Source organism: Papaver somniferum, chromosome 7 (assembly GCF_003573695.1).
Source record: "Papaver somniferum cultivar HN1 chromosome 7, ASM357369v1, whole genome shotgun sequence".
NCBI classification, from domain to species: domain Eukaryota; kingdom Viridiplantae; phylum Streptophyta; class Magnoliopsida; order Ranunculales; family Papaveraceae; genus Papaver; species Papaver somniferum.
The window spans coordinates 50,307,687-50,330,146 of NC_039364.1; the positions used below are offsets into that span (position 1 = coordinate 50,307,687).

General features: G+C 36.6%; 1 protein-coding gene and 1 pseudogene across 1 annotated transcript; one reads left to right on the top strand and one right to left on the bottom strand.

Annotated features, from left to right (window-relative positions):
* Positions 1-13,198: 13,198 nt before the first annotated feature.
* Positions 13,199-14,119, bottom strand: LOC113294624. Its single transcript, XM_026543008.1, has one exon. It carries the CDS (start codon positions 14,117-14,119, stop codon positions 13,199-13,201), a length of 921 nt encoding a protein of 306 aa, XP_026398793.1.
* A 5,785-nt stretch (positions 14,120-19,904) lies between these two features.
* On the top strand, positions 19,905-21,947 carry LOC113294625 (annotated as a pseudogene).
* The last annotated feature ends 513 nt before the right edge of the window (positions 21,948-22,460 follow it).

Sequence of the window (22,460 nt, forward strand, 5' to 3'; positions counted from 1 at the left end):
GATCTCTTACTACCGCTATATTACCAGTTAATTAGTGGTAAATAAGATTATTAATTTGATTGCACTTACGACATCCACCAATCACACAACTACAAGAAAAGTAGTATTGGTCTGGCTTCACAATCCCAATGAAGTCTTCAAGTCGTTAACCAACAGGGTCTCGGTAGAATCCTAAGGTTAAAGGAGAATCGACTCTAGCGAATACAACTAGTATCACACAAGAGGTGTGGGGATTAGGTTTCCCAGTTGATAGAGTTCTTACTTATATAGTCTTTCAAATCAGGGTTTGCCATCAATGTTAGCTTAGTAACAAAGCATTCAATATTCACCGTTAGATGAAAACTTGATTAGATTTAAGCTAATATCTTTCAACCGTTAGATCGAAACTTAGCTTGTTACACACAAAAGAAATGCAAATTCATCTAGGTTCGTGTAACCGTACCCAAACATGTACATCTAGTTTGTTCAAAAGTAGTTAACCAAATGGTTATCCATATGAGCACTTTCATATCAACCATATTCTTCTTTAACATAACTAGTTCAAATGACTCAAATGAACTAGTTAGAGAGTTGTTCAATTGCTTAGATCTTTATAATAGACACAATTGAAACAAAAACGATTTGATTCACTCGAATCAATTCATGAACTTTATAGCCACGGTATGCAAACTTGCATTCCTTAGTTTATATAAGTTTAAGTTCACGAATAATCGTTTTTAGAAAATAACCAACTTAAGTACGCAGACTGGTACGCGGACTTAAGTACCCGGAATAAGTTTTTTTTCAATTTACAAACTCCAGCAGAAATTCTCGGGATGAGAACCTCCGACAGTACGCGGACTGGGTACGCGGACTTGGTTCGCGGACTCTAGTTCCGGTTTTCCTGATCAACAAAGTACGCATACTTTGGTTCAAGGAATAAGGACTTATACATGTATGAGTTACCTCACAATGTTTATATCCAACCATGGTTATATAATCTAAACTCTCATTTCAATCATTGAAACATTCTTAGAGGACGTTATATGATTGTTATTCACAAACCATTTTTCGCCAAAGCCATTTTCAAGTAATTGAAACATAACATGACTTTCTTCACTAGTAAAGATGAACTTGGTAAAAGCGAAAGCTTACCAACACATATTTCGAGAAATAGATAAGCGAGATAAACTCGGCTCAAAATAGCAAATGTGTGTAATCATAGTCTATATAGCAAAACGACTTTTGTCTCAAGATATGAGATAAAATAGATAGACTTTTGAGTGATAGATAAGTTCAAGTCTCCACATAACTTTTAGTCGATGAAGTTCCACCAGTTCCTTGAGTAGTTCTTCGTCTTGTATGATGATCTCCATGGAGTTCTTGAGCTCAACTACACTTTCTATCCTAGTCCGAGACTTAGCTATAAGTAGACTAGAAATCAAGGCTTATAGTTTTGATCACTAATTAACATTGAAAAACATACTTGATATAGCAACGCATGCGAGTTCGACCGAGTAGTGCTCTAACACAAGTCATTCTTTAGATTCCTTTTGTGAGTCTTTCATGTAAAAAAGATTCTACAATTGTTTATACGTACTAACGTTAGTTCGACCGAGCAGTGCTCTAACACAAGTCATTCTTTAGATTCCTTTTGTGAGTCTTTCATGTAAAAACGATTCTACAATTGTTTATACGTACTAACGTTAGTTTATGATTAAGGCACTCAATTCAGTGGGTCTAATTTCTATCAACATCTAGAATACATAAATGTCTCCTGAGCATAAAATTAAGTGTACTACCAAAAGATATTTAAAATCTTAGGGAGGATCCATGGACAATTTTAGGGAGGATTCGTAGACAATCACTATCCATATAAGATTGAACCAATTTTTCTTTAAGGTCCAATTGACAATAAATTTGAACTTAACATATTGATGATATACTCCTCTTATGTCACCGGTTGAAGCCTTCTTAATGGCTGAACGAGTCGACTGTCCAAAAATGTCTTTTAGGGAAGAAGTTTACTTGCATTTGAATTAGAAGGATTTTTTGGCGCTCAGTTAGTTATATTCATTTGTTTACAGCATATTGGTATCATCCTCACATCATAAACTGGAAGCTCTCTTTAATAATTATTTTCTTCATTTAGTAAGAATATATAAGATGAAAGGTTCGGAGTTTGGGTCTCTAGCTAGCAGTGGTCTTGTAACCTTTCGAGCTTCTAAGCCTGTTATGAATTCCGTCTGAACCTATTTTTGAGAACGTTCTGGTGTAGGAGATTGCTGAACGAGGAAGAAAGGCTCACATCGTTAATGATGCCCGACCCCCTGTATAAACAAAATAAGTTTAAGAATTCATCGATAGATCAAAGACCGACGCGCTGCTGTATACTTGGATGCTACACTCGCTGCTTTGAAGCGGTAGTTGGAGGATTCGAATGCCTGAATTTCATTTCATAATTTTCTTCTTGGCTGGATCGTAGAAATATCATAAAGTAGAGGCAAGAAGCATGGATCGACATTCCTAGAGGCAAGAATGGGTCTTCCCATTCCTAACGCAGATTCGAGAAGAAGGAGAAAAGAGAGCACCTAGGATGTGGGAACTCTAAGTCAAACATATGCTAGCTTTTTCACGCCCTGGGATTGAACCGGTAAAGAGATTCTTTGAGTACCACTACACAAAACGTGACTTTAATTGACCATTTCTAAATCAATCTACGTCCGGTGATCACAATAGTTAAATGGGATAGCTTTATGTAGCCAACAACCTACCAATTTTTTCGAAAGCAATCTACGAATTTTCTCCATGGTTAATCACATGTGTATCCAAATCATTTTAATTTTGTGTTTCCCATTTAACTAAGACCTTGTTTGTTTGCAGCTGACTCGGCATCTGGGTCTGAGTCAACCCCTGACTCGCGCCGAGTCAGCTGTCAGATTGTTTGTTTTGCACTTTTTACAACCTCTGACTCGACATCTGAGTCAAGGCTAACCCCTGACTCGGGCCTTATAGAGTCAGGCACTTCCATGTCCCTGAGTCACTCACTAGTACCTCTGACTCGCTGGAATTGGCAAAAATGCCCTCGACAGCTTATAACAAAAAAATTTCATTTTATCATTTTCTTCTCATTTTCTTTGTCGAGAGAAGAGATGGGTGATGCAGAACCAAACCCTAGTTGATTTCTCCTGCATCTTTTTCATCAAATCCACTGATTTCTATCCATCATCACCCTCGTTTCATCTCTTTCAAATCTGCTTCATCCAAATTCATCTTTCAAATCACCCTCGTTTCATCTCTTTCATCTTTAAATCAGCTTCGTTTCCGGTATAATTCTTTTTCATATTCAGGTATAATTTCTTCATCCATTTTTATTTTCGTATGGGTTTTATGTGTTTTGGAACATGGGTTTTATACTTCAGACAGATCTGAAGAATATCTCACATCCACTCGTCCTCTCTCTCTTTCTTCAGACAGATCTGATTACAAGTTGTGGATGATGATTAGGGTTTGGTTTTTCTTTGTTTAAATCGATTGATGATGCTATTATTGTTAGGGTTTGGTAGATTGAAAGTTAGGGTTTTGTGTATTTTGTTTAAATCGATTAATGATGTCTTTTTTTTGTGTGTGTTTTGGCAGATTGATAGTTACGGTTGTGTGTATTTTTGATTAAATCGATTAGTTTTTTTTGTGTGTGTATTTTGGTAGATTGATAGTTAGGGTTTTCTGTATTTTGTTAAAATCAGTTAAACAAGTATTTTTTTTTGTATATTTTGGTAGATTTATAGTTGGGGTTTCATTTTTATGTTTGTTGATGGTTTTTTATGTTGTTTCACCCAGTTATGTGTAGAACAGAGCTAAGACATATAACCATTATGCACAAAACCCTTGAAACAACGGGTTATTTCAAGAATTAGGGTTATACATATTGGATTGTTATGTGTGCAAGATAATATCGAAGACAGACCCACCATGTCTTCAGTTATTTTGATGCTCAGTAGCTACTCAATCACTCTGGCATCTCCTTCACAACCTGAGTTTTTTGTAGGAAGCATACCAGGATTGAGTACTAAGCTCAACCCTTTAGAACATTCTAGGAACAGCTCAAAATCATATTCTGCAGACGACATTTGGCAGTTTTCCGTCAAGGTAAGAGACTGTTTGCAAGTTCAACAGTTACTGCTGATTTCAGTTGTCAATTGTTGCTGGACCATTTGGGATTTGCGGAATAAAATTCGTTTTGAACATACCTTCATTTCTTTACGACTGGCTTGTACGTACTTCCTTGGTTAAGCTCACTGCTGAACCTGGAAAGCTCTATCAAAAATGAATTCAGGGAACTTCTAGGTCTACCATATCTTGGTGTTCCTAGTAAAGCGAGAAACGCTCCAATCATTTAAAGGGTAAACTGGTATCCTTAACATCACTACTTCAGATATGGCTGAATTTTGGGGTAAATGTGACTCACTTCTTATCATACATGACTAATTCGCACATAACCTCGTTCCCTGGAGGCTGTGTGCAGTGAATTGCATCAAATATTTATAGAGATGGAAACTCTGTGGTTGATCTGAAATAAAAACTGAGTCGAAGAAGTCTTCTAATAAATCTATGTGGTTCTTAGTTCCCAGATTCTATTTGCTTAACTGTCTGTAGTGTTGTTTTCTTTGGGTTTGCTCACTAGCTTTGTGGAGCTAGTGTTGCTCAGACTGAGCTTGAAATATGAATATTGAATCTCTTTTCTTTGAGACACAATAACTTATTACTGAAACTGGCTCTTACACTTTTTCATTTTCTTTTGGAGATATTTTCTCTCGTGGTTATGAGTTTCATCTTAGTTGCTGTCAATCTGTAAATATAGTTGTATCGAAAACTCAGCTATTTGTCAAATGATGTGCAAGTTTCCTTGTTTCTTATATTTTGGGAGTTGTTCAATTGGCTGACAATAAATCAACTATGCACAGAGATCGAGTCAGAAGCCATTTAGTCATTTGGGATGTAAAGTTTAGTTGTTAGGAGTAAACTTTACATCTGTACATATAAAAAATGAACCCAAACTTTGACGAAAAAATGAATCCAAAGCAGCAGAAGTTTAGTTGAGTTGTTCATAAGAATGATATGAACCCAAACTTTGACGCCAAGAGCCATGTACGCAATGCATTTGTAAGTTGATTTACTTTCCATTTTGTTGATTTAGTGCATGCTGTGCTTTGAACTTAAAGTCCGAACATGCTCCACTGTAAGAATTAGGGTTATACATATTTGAGTCTTCATTCATGACTGCGCTTACAGAATAGTTTTTTTTTTTTGTTCGAAAGAACGCTTACAAAATAGTTAACTATGGTTTGTTCGCATTGTAAAATGTTTGAGTCTTCATTCATGGCTAACAACAAACCCAATAATCGCTTATATAAATTCCTTGTTTGGTAAATACTGAATATGCATAATGGTTATATGTCTTATTAAAAGTTTTAGGAATATATGTTGTTTCACTTTTATTACAATCTAGTGATAGATTGAGAGCTAAGAATCAAAGTCTTTATACATTTATGAAATAAATGTTGTTTGGCTGCATTGCAGGGATAGTTCACATACAACCTTATATATTAGCTCAGTACGCAGACATTTGTTGCCATCACTGGATCCTAAAGCAGGTATTTTCTGCTCGGCCTTTCTCCCGTTTACTTTCTCAGTAGCTAGCACACTCTCTTCTATTTCAAATTACCCACGTCTTGTATTGTTTTAATTTATGCTAGTTCTCTATGGAGAAAAAAGAAGATGAAAAAGCAAATAAGATAACTTTTAGGAGCGTTCCAGAATTTAGAGGGTTATTTATTGACCAATGTTTGGCACAAGCTACTGAGCATGGGTTTTCTGGAACTTCTTTGAAGCAAACTTCGTGGGGAAATTTGTGCAAATTCTTTTCTGAGAAGTATGACTGCACTATCACCCAAAAGAAATTGAGAAACCACTGGGATTACTTGCGCACCCAATATGTCACTTGGTCTCGTCTCTTAGCAAGAACTGGGCATGGGTACAACGCGGAGACGAACACTTTTGATTGGAGCGAAGAACAATGGTCTGAATTAGACAAGGTAAGAGACTGTTTCAGTTTTGTAAGTCCCTCTAGATATCTTCTGTATTCAGAAAATTTTATTTAATCTCAATAAGGTTCAGGCACAATGTGCCTTGATAATATCATTCTTTGAAGCTCAATAAGGTTCATGCCAAGCTTGTTTGATCACCAATAATGAACCAATAGTGATTTTACTTTCTAATTGATGCAGACAATCAAAAACGCCAGTCAATTCAAGAATAAGGGACTGGAAGATGCAGAGAAGTTGCAGAATTTATTATGGGAAGTTCTCTACCGGAGTTAATAGGGATACGCCTGGAAGAATGGAACCTCCTTGTTCAGCTGGAACTTCTACAACTAATGGATCTGATTCCCGAATAAGTCTTGGAAAAGAACAAAATCATGAGGATGATAACGAGGTTGATTCTAGTCTCAATGCAAAGGGGAGTGGAAGGAAAAGAAAGAAGGAAATGGACGAAGCCTCAAGTGATTTATTAACTGAAAAAGTTTGTTCTATTGTCACATCAATGGAGGCTCATCTTCAACATAAAAAACTTGCTCTAGAAAAGGATAACGCAGCAGAATTCATGAAAGCTCTAGATAATCTACTTGAGACTGATTGCATCACAATGGATGAGTATTTGAGCATTAGTCTAAAAGCTTCAGAGATGCCTGGTTGGCAGAAATTGTTTGTCAGTTTGAAAAGCGATGAGCTTCGTGTTGCCTTTGCACACAAAATTTTAGAAGAACGTTGAAATTTATGAATTAGGAAATAGTCAGAGATGTTATGAGTTGCTAAACAGTAGAATTTGTGTTGAATGTTGAATGACTGAATTACTTAATCGGGTTTTAATTTGTGTTGAATGTTGAATGACTGAATTAGTATTTGTTGAAGTTAATGAATGAGTATTGAAGTTATGTTTGCTGTTTATATTTAATTGCTTGTTGTTTATATTTAATATGTCAGTGTGTTGTAACAATTTCCTTTCATTACGTTGCAGATTGAGAAGGCTACAAGGAAGTGGGTTTTATGTAGAGAAGGGAAGCACCTAAATACAGGCAAGTATATATGATGTCTTCATTCATCTGACAGTAGTTTCTTAGGATTTCTTGGTAATTAATCACATCACTTATTTGATTTATACAATTGTTTAGGTGATGTGATTCAATGGAGAAGTCTTATTTTGATTAATATTCTGACATCTGGCTTTTGCAGACTCCCAAAAGATGTGTTAAGACCCCTGTAGCCGCCAAGAAAAAGACGGTAAATTTTGGTTCGTTTTTTTTCTTATGTGGTTGTGTAATGCCTTCCTCTATTTTTCAGAGGCTTACTACTTCATAATGCTTCCATCTACTTGTTGTTTTCAGAAAAATGAAGACCTTACTATCTCAACTGGTAGCTTTATGTTTGTTAGTGAAGCAACTTAAAAAGTCTAAGCGGCGTGTACGCCCGAAGTACAAGAAGTCAATTTTAACGGGAAAGGATTTCACCCAAGATCTGTTAGAAGGAAATCCGAGGAATATGTACAACCTATTGAGAATGACTAAGGCTCCTTTTATTCAATTATGCAATGAATTCCGAGCCAAAGGACTTTTAGAGCTAGCAAGTATTAGAGAGGGAGAAGATGGCAATGTTTCTATACACAATCGGGCACAATTGTAGGAATCGTGTAATTTTATATCACTTTCAACATTCAGGTGAAACAGTTAGCAAGTATTTTCATGAAGTGTTGACTGCTATGAAGAAATGGTCTGCTGAAGTCCTAGTTCCTCCACCAAATGTATTTGATAAGCCAGCTTTAACAAAAAGGAATAAACGTCTTAGAGAAGGTGCTTTCAAAGGTGCTGTTGGTGCATTGGATGGCACTCTAATTAGTGCCAGCATTCCAGTCGAGAAGCAAACACCGTATAGAGGAAGGGGAAGAGGAGAATGTAGCCAAAACGTGCTTGCGATATGTGATTGGGATATGTACTTTTGTATGTAGTGGTTGGATGGGAAGGCACTGCTCATGACTCGAGAGTGTTGACTGAGGCAGTGCGTGATCCATCTTTCAAGTTTCCTCTACCTCCACCAGGTATTATCTCTTTTAAGTCCAATTTTTCTGCATTGGGTGTTGTTTTCTTTACTCAATTTTATTTAGATTTTTGTGCACTGCGTTCTTATATATTTGAATTGTACCTTCCTACGCAAGGAGAGGCCTTCCTCTCAATTGTAGTATTCTCCTATTTCAGGCCACCCCTGCGCCTGTTGGGATGGGGAATCTGTTCTTTGAACCACCTGTTAAACTACCCACCAAACTTACCAGTGTTAGAATATATGATGTTGTAGTTAAACTTAGATTGTTATGTATGTCAAGCCAAGAGAGACTGACATTGAACTCTAGTGTACCATTGCCTAGAGTTATCTTAGCCATCAGCTAAATTTTTGTATCCAAAAGTGTTTAAAAGAAAAGTACAGAGTACCAGAGCTAGATAAATGTGACATATATTGCGAGCTTCTATAACTTGATGGAAACACCTTTTAAAAGAAAATCCCACATTTTTTGAGTAAAATGTAGGCAAGGTTTTAATGTAGTCAGTAAATGTCAGTCCTGTTGATAAGACATACATTGACTGTCCAGTCCCTTATTTACAGCTGTCACAAGCTGTACTGTCTCTCTCTCAATATTAAAGTTGTCCGAACTCCTTCTGTAATGTTAATCAGAATATTCATTTTCATCTGCTATAATTTTGTTCAACTTCATAATATTTGATTATATTAGCTTGTCATTTAGTAACAATTACTACTTCCTAATGTTTTTGTTCAACTTCATAATGTTTTTGTTGAAAATTTGCAGAAAAATACTATCTATGTGATGCTGCGTACTCTATACACAGGGGTTTATGTGTCCGTATCGCAACATAAGGTATTGGATAGGCGATTATCGAAGAGTACCTCCAACAACAAAAGAAGAGAAGTTTAATCAAGCCCATGCTCGATTGAGGAATGTGATGAGAGAGCATTCGGGGTATTGAAAGTAAGATTTCCCGTCTTAAGTAAAATGCCTTCTTACTCATTTGAGACTCAAAGAGATATCGTCATTGCTTGCATGTCAATACATAACTTTCTACGTCGTAATGCATTGGATGATTGGCTATTTAAAGAATATGAGAATGAGACATTTGATATGAATGAGACACAGGTGGAAGTCGAAGTGGAAGCGGAAACGGAACAAAATGCACCTCGTCTGTTTGGACGACAAGAGCAGATATATATGAACAACTTACGTGATGAAATAGCTAGCCTCCTTTAGATTTTGTTGCTTCTGCTTCTTTTATGTTTGTAGGAATGAAGTCTTTATATTTTATTGTTTGGTAATGTTTAATTCCATCAAAAAGAGAAGTTGTTTAGACCGGTAGTGAACAAGTTGTAATTTATTACATTACAACTTCTGTTTAGAGAAGTTGTTTTATGGAATTAAAAATCTCATATAGCTAAAGTTTGCTCATGGGTTGAAGTTTTAGGTTGTTAGAATGGTAGTGAACAAGTTGTTTGAAATGTGCACAAGGGTATTTTCTGTCCAAAAAAATCCACTCAGCTGAGTCAGATCTGACTCACAAAACAAACATATTTTCTGACTCAGACCTTAGTGAGTCAGATCCAGATGAGTCAGGTGATTTCACTCAGATCCAGACGACTCAGATCCAGACGACTCAGATGAGTCAGCTGCAAACAAACACCACCTAAGTCACAAAGTCTAAACTGTATTATTGCATGGAGATTTGGTGGGAGATGTTAATTTGGAGTTTTCACATTAAGAAATTTGGTTCTCCTAATAACACACTTTCGTAGAAGTTTAATCAACCACATTAATTCTTGTGGTTCCATAGTAATGAAGAAAAGGTCATAGCCGTTTAGTGGATGCGGATATAGAGAGTATGCATGTTTGTTGAACCACGTTAATTCATATGTGTTTTAATTATTATTTCGTATGTGTTTGCATATCTTTCATTTTACGTTGTCTTGTGGGCTTCTTCAAGCGGCTTCTTCAATGACATATTCTTAACTATAAATTTGTGGGGATCACCTTTTTAAATTTAATAAAAGGTCACTACCATGTATATCGTTTTTACAAATACAAAATGCTATTAATCCAAATGGAGACAAAAAGTGAAGGCCGTTTCATTGAACATCCCTTATTTGCTTCCTATTAGCTAGTACTTGTTTTAGAATTAAAGATCTTACTTTTAACAGTTATCAATTTTCATTTCTAGCGTATTTTAAGAAAGGAAAAAGAAGCTTTCGGTACCACTATGCAATATTCTCTTATCTGGTTGCTAAATATACTCTTAACTAGTTTCTAATGGTTTCTTTTTTTTTTTGAAATAAGAAGGTTATATTAAAAGAAAAAATCTGTACATACTTCTAGCCCTGAAATCAGCCTGACACATACATCACATATGCAGAACTGTGTTCCAGTTAAACAAAATTGAAGTTACTGAAAAACCTTCAAAAGCAGAAGTCTCAGATAACCATAGCACAATGCTTTGTCTAATTACCAGACACAACTCCTCTACATCCTTAGCTTTCCCTCCAAAAACTCTAGCATTCCTCTCCTTTCACAAATGCCAAAGAATTGCGTAAATCACCTTCGACCAAATCATCTTGCATCTGCTTGTCATATTATTTAGCTTCCAAGATTCAAAATGCTTCCATACTGTACTTAGAGCTACCCAATCCACCTTGAATGCCTTCATGAAATTTGACCAAACTTTATATGCAAAGTCACAATGTACCAGCATATGATATGTTGTCTCCCTTTCTGTATGACAGAAAACACAATTTTCACTTTAAACTTCCACTCCTCTATGTCTTAATTCAGTTCTGGTTGGCAAAGAATGATGAAACTAAGCGCACAACATAAAACTCACTTTAGCTGGGACATCCTTCTTCCACAAAAACTTGTTGAAATCACCACCAACTGGTTCATCATCCTGTACCAGCACATCACAAGCCTTTTTAACTGAGAACCCTCCCAAAATTTCTACAGAATCTTCATCTTCGGTTAATCCATGAACTGGTCCTAGTTCATTACAAAGTAAATCCCATTCCAATGGTTCCACTGAAGTTAATCTCCTTCTTGAACTACAAAACAACCTTCCATTCTGAATCATATCCTGCACAGAAGCAAATTTTGTATTACATGCTTTGTAAATAGCTGGGAATCTTATCCTCAAAACACCCCCAGAACTCCAATTGTCTTGCCAAAATCTTATAGCCTTGCCATTGTTCATCTTAAAGCTCAAGTGATCATGCAAGAAAGCAGCTGAGTTTAAAATACTTTTCCACACACTCCTACCTACAGGCTTAACATCATCACTAGGCATTAAAATTTCAGAGTTGTTATTGAACTTCTCCTGCACCACTCTTCTCCACATAGCTCTTTTCTCTCTAGTATACCTCCAAACCCATTTAGCCTTTAGAGCTTTACTTGTGCTTCTCAGATGCTTTATACCCAATCCACCCAAATTCTTAGGCTTACAGATCTTTGTCCATTTTACCCAACACATTTTCCTCTTCTCATTACTTGAATTCCAAAGAAAATTCCTCATTAATCTTGTCATCTTCACCTCCACACTAGCTGGCATATGAGTTAAAGATAAAAAAAATATATTGGTAAACTGGTCAAACAACTCTTAATCAAAACCAATCTGCCTGCCTTTGACAATTTTTTTTCCAACTAGCTAGCTTAACCTCCATTCTCTGCAATACCTCCTCCCAAACTGAAGCATTTCTAGCTGTAGCTCATAAGGGAAGTCCCAGATACTTTATTGGCAGCTGCTCCACCTTACACCCCAATTCCAAAGCTAAATCTTTGACCACTTCATCTGTACCCACACTGATCATAGCACTCTTCTCAAGATTCAGTTTTAAACCTGTAAGCATTTCAAATGTATTAAGAACAACAAACAATCTTCTTATATCCTCCACAGTTGCATCAACAAAAATCAATGTATCATCTGCAAACTGCAGGTGTGAGATCATGACACCATTCTCCACCATCTGAAAACCATGAAGCTACCCCCTCACATTAGCATCCTTCAAAAGTTTAGACAATACCTCCACAACAAAAAAAAACAGAAAACGTGACAATGAATCCCCTTGTCTCAAACCTTTTGAAGGCTTGAATTTATCTGTACTACTGCCATTTACCAACACAGAACTTTGAGCAGAGGAAATACACCATCTTATCCATGAAATCCGCTTAGCTCCAAATCCATGTTTCTCCAAAATTCTCAACAAAGACTTCCATTTCACATGATCAAAAGCCTTCTCCATATCAACCTTACATAAAACTCCTGGTTTTTTCTCTTTCAACCTGCTATCAATGCATCCACTAGCTATTAAAACTCCATCCAATATCTGTTTATCTTTAATAAAATCCCCTTGATACTCTGAAACTAGCTTATGCATAACTTCCTTTAGCCTATTAGACAATACTTTAGATAAAATTCTATAAGCACTAACCAATAGACTAAGTGGTCTATAATCTTTAGGTAATAATGAATCCACCTTCTTAGGGATAAGAGACAAAAAAGAACAGTTAAGCCTCCAATCCCATGTCCCATATTTATTAAATTCAGCCATCAGCTTCATAAAATCACCTTTAATGATAGGCCAGCAAGTCTTATAAAGCTCCATTGAAAATCCATATGACCTGGAGATTTATTAGCTCCATAATTCTTGATCACTTTAAAAACTTCATCTTCTGAAAACTCTTTCTCCATCTCCATCTTCTCTTCCTCTTCAATGCTTGGAAAATCCAGATTATCCAGAGAAAAATCCACAACATTGTCTTCTGTAAACAAATTACTATAAAAGATTCTCATTTCCATCTTAATGACATCTTGATAAAAGTATTCAACCCCATCCACATCCAATTTCACAATAGTATTTCTTTTCTTCCTTGAATTTTCTATTCTAAAAAAATAAGAAGTATTTGAATCACCCCACTTGAATTCATTTTGTTTGGCTCTAGCATGCCAATTCCTTGCTTCGATAACAGTAATATTCTTCAATTTTTACTTACATTGCATTCTATCACCAAACTGCATCTCACTCAATTGATGAGTCTCCTCCATTTGATCCAAATAATCAATTTGCTATGTCAAATCGTTTTTCTCCCTTTTGACACCTCCAAACTCCTCCCTACTCCAATTATTCAACAAGTATTTCAGATTCTGAAGTTTCTTAAAAAAGATGAAACTAGCTGAACCTTCAAAATTCATCATACCCCACCATTGTTCAACCAACTGCTTAAACTGCTTATGATAAATCCAACCATTCTCAAATTTAAAATATGGTTTACAAGCAAGACCTGGTTTTGAAATTAGCATTGGTTTGTGATCAGATATCACTCTTGCTAGTGTCATTTGAACATCATCAGGAAACATAACATCAAAGCCCACAATCAGCATAAATCTATCTAATCTGCATAATAAAGGATCAGTTTGCATATCTGACCAAGTGAAAGCACCTCCCAGCAAAGGTAAATCCACCAACTCCTGATTGTAAATAAAATTGTTTAGAAAATTATTGTTTCTGCTATCTCCATCTCCCCTATTCCTCTCCTCATTGCTCCTTACTGCATTGACGTCCCCTCCATAACACATTGGTCCTTCCCACCAATTCTTTATCTCCTCCAAATCCTTCCGAAACACCTCCCTTTCAGTATACTCACAAGGTGAATACAAATTGCACACAACTAATTTATCCCAATTATCTTTAAGAGTAAACAGTGTGGAAATATTATTCATTCGTACCCTTTCTCCCTCCTTCACTAACTTACTTTTATCCCAGACTGTAAGCAGCCCTCCACTAGCACCAACTGAAGGAAAATACATCCAATCAAACTCTCCATCATACAAAATATTTTGAATTACCCAATGATCCATCTTCATCATCTTAGTATCTTGAATCAGACAAATTGTGCATTTTTGAGCCATCACCAGATTTTTCAAAGCCACCATCCTCTCAAAAGCGTTTAACCCACGAATATTCCAGCTTATGACTTTAATATCCATTAATTACTTCTGTATTTTGTTTCCCTGCATCCACCATGCTCAATGGGTTAACTGCTACTAATTCCAACTCCTTCATCCAATCTTCATCTAACCTTCTTCCTGCGTCTTTCTTCTTCTGTGCATTCACTTGCTTAAATCTTTGTTTATATTTCATTACCTGCTTCAACACCACACCTTAAGCAATTCCTTGTCTCCATCGCATGCTCCCCCATAAGAACAGCAATGTAGCATCATTAACTCCGGCGCTTCCATTACCCTTTCTAGACTCTCAGTATGAGAAATCTGTACATCTCCTAGCTTCATCACCACCTTGTTTTAAATTTCAGATAACAAGTTTATCTCTCCCACTACTTGACTTCCTTCCATTAACTGCACATCGTGATTTACACTATTCTCCTCCCCATCTTCTTCTTCCAACTCTATAATATGTCTGTTAGAATCTCCAATATTCAAATTGGTCTCAGCAACGGTTGAATTTTGACCAACATTGACCATTTGACCAGCTTTTGAATTTGAATGTGAATTTACTCTACCCCTTGCCACATAAGTCCATGACTCAGATGCCTTAGCTGACTCAGTTTTGTCTGTCTCATTATCTGATCCGTTTCTGACTGAACTTTTATGTATTAAAGCCCTATTTCGCTCCATCAGTTTTGAATTGGCAGCATTTTGAACTTTGCTAAAGAAACCGTCTCCGCCGAAATATCAAATTCCCTCACTTCACGCCTGTACTCCTCTTCTGTTAGCTGAATCTTCTCCTCATAGTTCGTATCCCACTCCGCCTTCAGCACCACCCTGCTATCCTCCACCTCTGTCACCATAACCGCCGGCACCTTACTGTAGTTTCCATTAACAGTAATACGAAAAAAGTGATAACCTTCTCTTCTTAGTGTTTCAATTGCTATTTTTGAAAATTTTCCCATAGAAAAATCATCTCCTATCTTTCTGAAGGTACCAGATGACCAATGAACTGGTTCTAGTCCCCTAATTTTAAACCAAGTCATAGGTTGCTGAGTTTTCTCCACTGAATACTTCATTCCACCCTTATTCCATCCTTCAACTTGAACCTTCTTCATTGGAATTCTTCTGGTATCCCTCTTTTCTCCACTCCACTGTGAAACACAGAGATCTACATCTCTATACCTCCCTCTTTTAGGCTCCCAAACCTGCGTCCACTCCTTCTCATTCATATTGAAAATAGCCAGTCCTTCACTTTTATCCTCCATCACCAAGAACCGACAAACATCCAATCTCTTCTTTATTAAAACTGCTACATAATTCCAATTAAGCCTCTTGGATACCTTCACAACCCCAATCCTTTGTAATCTTGATCTCGTTGAAGACAAAACCTTAGGAAAATCCAGATCCGTTGGCACATCCTGAACAACCTCCTTCCTTCCATTTCTCTCCATAAATATATCCAACACCTCAGCCAATATAGACCAGAAGCTGCGATTATCACCACTTGGAACGCATAAAATATATGCATTCCTCTCCTCCCCTTCCTTGAAAGTTGAAATCCTAATGTACTCCCCCCACTATTATTCTGTAGCTGCATCTTAAATATCTCATTTCCTTCACTTTCTTCAAAAGTTAAATCTTTTTGTTTACCTTTGAAAAACGTCTTCAGATTCCCAATCACCCAAAACATCATCCTATCTGGAAATGCAATCCAAGCTCTAGTACCTCCCCATCCCCTATCTAAGATTTTAAGTACTTCTTTGTTTCCAAGAACCTCCATGGAGATCTCAAAACTCTTCCTCTCCAGCTGCAACAATTTTCTTCCTCCATTTTCCAACCTTTTTTCTCGCATCCTCTCTCTCCTTTACCCAAGATTTTGTAAAAGTTATGTGAGTGGTGGGAATTGAACATGTGTGCTACTGTGCAAACTTAATCAACCAATCGTTCTAGCTCTTGGTTGTAAATGAAAATCTGCTGGGATTCGAGCCCAGGTCTCCACGGCCACAACGTCAAATACTTTGTCTAAATTTGGAACCCGAGACCTTCAAGTTGTGATTGTGACAACACTGAACCATTGACTCTGAGCCATTGTTTATTTAGTCTAATGGTTTATTATAGCAACTATTCTTTATGATAATGGCTATCCTTATAATCATCTTACAAAATCCAGCCATATTATTTACTTAACCTCGTTACTCCTTCCCTGATCTCATATAAAGTATGTGTTTTGGTTTATCATTTTTCCTTAAAAAAAGGTAAAATTATAGAGAGAAAAAACCCATCTTTTATAGAACAAAAGAAGTATCATATTTTGGAATCTTCACACCTCTTACTTATTTTAGAAATTACTTATAATACACGGTAAATAAACAAGTAAAACCTTACATTTTTCATTATAGTGGTGGCCAGAAAATGACTCTAGAGTGAAAGTCACTATCCGAGTTTTATCAAGAACTTGCAAATAACACCGGTTGTGCCTGTTAAATAACACGACATACTGACAGAACTGGGGGTGGCTTGGGGGTGCTCCAGGCACCCCAAAATTCTAAATACAGCCCAAAAGGAAAATATTGTGGAAAAACAAATAGCCCCCTTAAAATTGAAACCTGTTTTGAGGCATACTGAATTTTTTTGAAGCATACTGAATAATGCCAAAATAGGGTCACTAAATAAAAAACACCATCACCCCTTATCTACCTTTCTTTATGATGGCATATTTACCCTTATTTAATTAGTATTAATAAATATGATTAGTTTTAATAATAATGATTAGTTAATAATGTTAATGATTGACTAGGTTAAGTTGTTAGTGTTATATTAGTTGAAAAAAATCTGAGTTTTGAGTGAGAGAGTTGGGGTTTTGAGAGAGGAAGAAGAAGTGAAAAAACCTAGGGTTTTTGAGATTTGGGTGATTTTTGTGATTCAAAATGGATGATCCGGGTGAATCTTCATCTCGTAGACACAATATAATACACATCAACTTCAACAATGATCCGGATTTGGCGAACTTTTTGGATTATGAGAATGATTTTGGGCGCTGCTCGAAATTTGTGAATTTGAAAAGTAAGGTTCGGCCTAAAATTAAGAGAAATCGAACGAGACGAATTTCTCTATACCGTAAGTTCGGCTCAAAAATGAATACTACTTTTGGGCCGAACTTCATTAATCTACAAATCTTCATTGAATTTCAATTAATAGGTTCGGCCTAAATTTAAGAGAAATCGAACGAGACGAACTTCTTTATAGTATGAGTTCGGCTCAAAAAGGATTACTACTTTTGGGCAGAACTTGACACTGTCATCTACAAACTCCATTAAGGTTAAGTAATAAGTTCGGCCAAAGGAAAAAGGGAAGTCGAATGAGACGAACTTCTGTATAATTTAAGTTCGGCTCTATAATGGAACTATGATTTTGGGCCGAACCTGTTGGGAATGTGTACGTATTTTTGTTCGGCCCATTAATAATTTTCACGGGACAGCCGAACCTATCACTGTTAATATAGAAAACACAGAAAATAGCTTTACTGATTTGAGACTGCCGTTATGTGGCTTAGCCTTGCTTCGTCGAGATGTATCGACTTGATATTTTGGCGTGGAAAAAATTAGATTGTGCCCCATGGCCCTTCAAACTTTTGTTTCGTCTCAGTACGAGTTCGTTGGTGGCTGTGACAAAGAGTTAGTGTTTGTGCCATCTCGTCGTCGTTGGCTTTGTGATAGCTAGACAATAATGGATATTCATTGATCCGTTTCTCATTGTAATGGTACGTCTCCAGTTCTTCTTTCTTCGACTTTGTTCCTTTGGGACTCACCTGTGTTCATGACTACTAGCGTTGCCCTTTGTCTTTACTCATGCAAATGATTCATATATAGTAAGTAATCATCTGCATTTTTGATCAGTCGTCTCCATCATGTGGAGTTTTCCCTCCAGTTTGCTCGTTGTGGCATATGATACTGGATTGTCTTTCATGATTGCCTCGTCTGGATTGTCTTTCATCATTATTAGTCCGTCTGAGTTCATCATAGCGTCACTTGACATGACTTTGTCATTTTGGAAGCACGCAGTTGCGTTTGTCTCGTAACCACAGTAGTAGAGATTGGTGGTTAACTCCAATCGACTATCTTATTGTGGCAGTGAGACCTTACTCTGTCATTCATAGTCGCTCTGTAAGCGCGTGCACTATTTGCAGCTCGAGTTCATTTCATTCCTCCATTGACGGTACGAGTTGGTGCACCTCCGATGAGGTTGGGACTGTACCAGCCCTCTATCTCAACCACCGGAAAACTTATTTCTCTGGGGTTGTTATTTCTCTAGATAAGGCTCATTTGTTTTATCTGAGATTTTGTATGCATGGGATCGACTCGTCCTTTCCGTTCATTCGACTATCTCCTTGGACAGTTTTTTCTCCACTCTTGTTTTGGGTTGTATTTCCCTGTTCGTCACATCAGGATGGCAACAATGGTGATTGTTTTTTCGAGACTCTATTGGGAAGCTTAGTTCCATCGTCTACAGAGCGGTGCACCTCCGATGAGGTTGGGATTTTTTTTTCGAGACTCTATTTCCCTGTTCGTTATATATAAGATAACTTTATGCAACCAATTCTTTTCTTCTTCTGACAAACAATTAGGGCTACTAAGTTCGGCTTAAAATACTGAGTAGTCGAATTAGACGAACTTCAAAATAGTCTAAGTTCGTCTCAAAATGGAAACCAAATTTTGGGCCGAACTGTGCTTCCACGGAGCAAAAAATAAAGAACAAACCTAGTAGTTCGTCTCTTTTTGTCGCGAATATTTGGGCCGAATCCACTTCTGAAAACCCTAATTTCGTCTAAGAAATCCTGTTCTATCGATTAAACAGAGTAAGAACAATTAAAATCAAGATGGGTTTGAATAAATACCTTCTAATATACATTAGGGGGTTATCGAATCTGGATTTTGTGAAAGATTTTTCATCAACCGATTAATATGTTTATGGAGAGGGTTCGGCTGCAAAAATGAAGAATTGGAAAGAATGAAGAGAAGAAATGTTGACTGATTTAGTTTTTGTTTAGGTTTTAATTTGGTCAAAGGATATTTAAATAATCTAACTAATTTTAGTTTAAGATTTTAATTAAAGAGAAATTATTTATGTAGTTTAATCTAATTAAAGGATAACCTAGTAATTTTGGTATGGATAAACACCCCTTAAAAAGATACCCTAGATGGCATCATCATTTAGTATGCCTAAAAAAAAATTGAGTACGACTCAAAACAGGTTTCTTAAAATTTGATCCTATCGGCTATCCCAACGTATTTATTTTAGCCCACCTAGATTTCAATCCTGTTCCGGTCGCTGACGGCATATCCATGTTGGTTTTCAATTCCTACATGTATGAAAACAATTTTGCATTAAGAACAGGTTCAGTGTTAGGAAGCCCTTTATAAAGAGCTATAAATGAGCCGACGTAGGTACTTCAGTGGATTCGGGAAAAGTTTCTTTTGGGACTTGACGATACAAACAGATCCCTAATTAAGTACCATCAATCCTACACAGCCACTTGCGCGTAAAAAATTCAGTCCACAGGCAAACAACTTGTTTGAAGCTTGTCAGGTTTGGCGTTTCTTTCCTCTTTCTCACAATAATGGCCCTCGTACAGGGGATTTTGAAAATTAATGACACTTCCAGAATCTACAGAACAAAGCATTACCACCCTATAAATACCCATATTGCACAACCATGTATAACTAACTACCTTTCCTGTATCCCCTTTCAAATTCGTACATACTTACCTATTCTGTTTCCTTTTCCCATTTCACATAAATCCCTATAGTTTCACTTCGTACGTAAAATGGAAGATGAGAAGCAGAAATCAAGTGATCATGGTCATAATGATGAATTCTCAATAGGAAAAAGTGCTCAAGAAAGAGGGTTACCATATGTTCCTGATTGTTACGTAATACCTCCTTCCCAACGTCCGGATGAGAACACCACCGAGACTTCTAAAGATGTGCCAGTTATTGATATATCTGGTTTGCGCAGCACTCCTCTGGAGAGGTCTCTCTAGTAAAGGATATCGGTGTTGCTTGCCGACAAAAATGTTTCTTCCAGGTATTTAACTGCCAAAACTTACCTTACTAATGATTTATCATAAATTGTTCTGTTTGCTAAAATTTATGTTCACCTATCTATGGCTATCTGCAGGGAAGCATAACGATAAAAATGATTATCTCATTATAGACTTGCACCGCATAATATGTTATGGGCTTACAAAGTGAACTAGAGACACAATATACGTCTCTTTTAGGTGTTTGGATAGCAGGGTGAAGTTCTTCTGCTCTAGAAGCAGAAATCAACTATAGAAGTCAAAAGTAAAAATAATTTGCTTCACAAAAGTCTCTTTGCTTCCGGAAGCTAATTTCTGATTCTTTTGCTTCTAAAAGTCGTAAAGTAACTTCCGATATCCAAACAGGCTAGTCGGACATGTTTTTTGATCAATTCAGTGTTTAACATGTTAAGGTGTACGCAAACCAATAAACCATGCAAGAAGTGTTTTGTCTATTTTTTTTGTCTTTCTTTTTCCTCTTTATCTCATGAAGTTTTGCCAATTACTTTCATAGATCATTAACCATGGTATTTCACAATCCGTTCTGGACGAAGCTATAACTGCAGCTTCCAATTTTTTTGAGTTGCCGAACAAGTACAAAAAAGAATTCATGTCAAATGATGTTGCCAAGCCAGTGAGGTACGGGACGGGTTTGAAAGATGGATGTGACGTGGTTCAGTTCTGGAGGATATTTCTCAAACATTACGCACACCCGTTGGAAAAATGGATTGAATATTGGCCGTTAAACCCACTAGATTACAGGTATGCCGCTAAAAAATACTTACAGATAGATTTTACGAACAAATTTTGGAAGTTTCTTGGGCTGATGAGATCATGTTATATTGACCTTAAATTTATTAGTGAGTATGGACAAATTCTTTTGTTACTTGCTCGTGCATATATATCCACGCTTTGATCATATCCTAAAACAATCAAATTTGTTATACCTTAGACAACAAACAAACCAAGTGGGTTTGAATTATTTAAACCTTAGAGTTCTCGAAGACTGTACACCGCCGAAAAATATTCATGCGACTCAGCCGAAAAGCCGCAATCATCCTGCACGTCTGCACATAGTCATGTGAAGCAAAATTATTGTGAATACAACATGTAATTAAACTTACTTAATATGATGGCGGGTTTTGAGTTTTCTTGTTTAGAGTTGTGGATGATTTGAATAGCTGGCTAATGATATGTCATAATTTTTGCAGAGAAAAGATGGCACATTATGCTGTAAACGTGAGAAATGTAGCAGTGGAAGTAATGGGAGCTATCACTGAAAGTTTAGGACTAGGTAACTCGTACATGAGTGAAAAACTTGAGGATGGAATGCAAGTCATGGCTGTCAATTGTTATCCACCATGTCCACAACCGGATCGTGTTCTAGGTTTACCACCGCATACGGACTACAGCTGCATAACAATTCTTCTTCAAACTGGTCAGGGTCTCCAAGTTATATCAACAAATGAGGAATAATGGAGACTCATTCCCGATGATCACGGAGTTTTACATGTTCATGTTGGTGACTTTTTTGAGGTATTAAGTAATGGATTATAGAAGAGTGTTCTTCATAGAGCTACTCTAAACTCGGAGAAAACAAGATATTCTATCGCTAGTCTTCATAGTTTGGGAATGGATGAAAAAGTGGAGACTGCAAAAGAACTAGTGGATGAACAGCATCCTAAAGGATATAAAGGAAGTAGTTTCAGAGATTTTTTTAAATTTCTCTCTACTAATGATATTGCTGAAGGAAGTAGCTTCATCGAAAATCTAAAGATCAAAAGTTAGTTGTTTGCTACTACGACTAAAAAGACATTTCAACTAATTTCGGCCACACTGCAGTAAGTAGAACGTTTTTGAATAAACCAATTCTTTTTCCACTACCAAGTGCAACTTTAATCATATCTTTTTTTTTCGTGTGTGAGTTTTATCTTTTTCATTTTTGAATAAACAAGTTCTTGGTTTCTTATAGTTGTGTGCATGTGTGTTTTACTTTTTGTAAACACTTTTAACTGTTTCCTGATAGTTATGTAGTATGGATCTCAGTTGCTGTGTTTGATCAGTAAGATGGAAATTTCACCGTTTTTTTTTTCCTTTTTGATAAATTCTTCATATGTAATCTGTTCCGAGCATCTCTAAGCCACTTTTCTGCAAATTTTAATTTAACAATTCATGAGGGGATGTTTTTTTTCTTATTTACTCGGTCAATAAAAGTAACGTTAGAAAAGCAAAAGTATGTGCAAAGTGCTAAGGCCATGTCATTCTAACTAGCCAAAAAGGCCACCTAAAACAACATAGCCT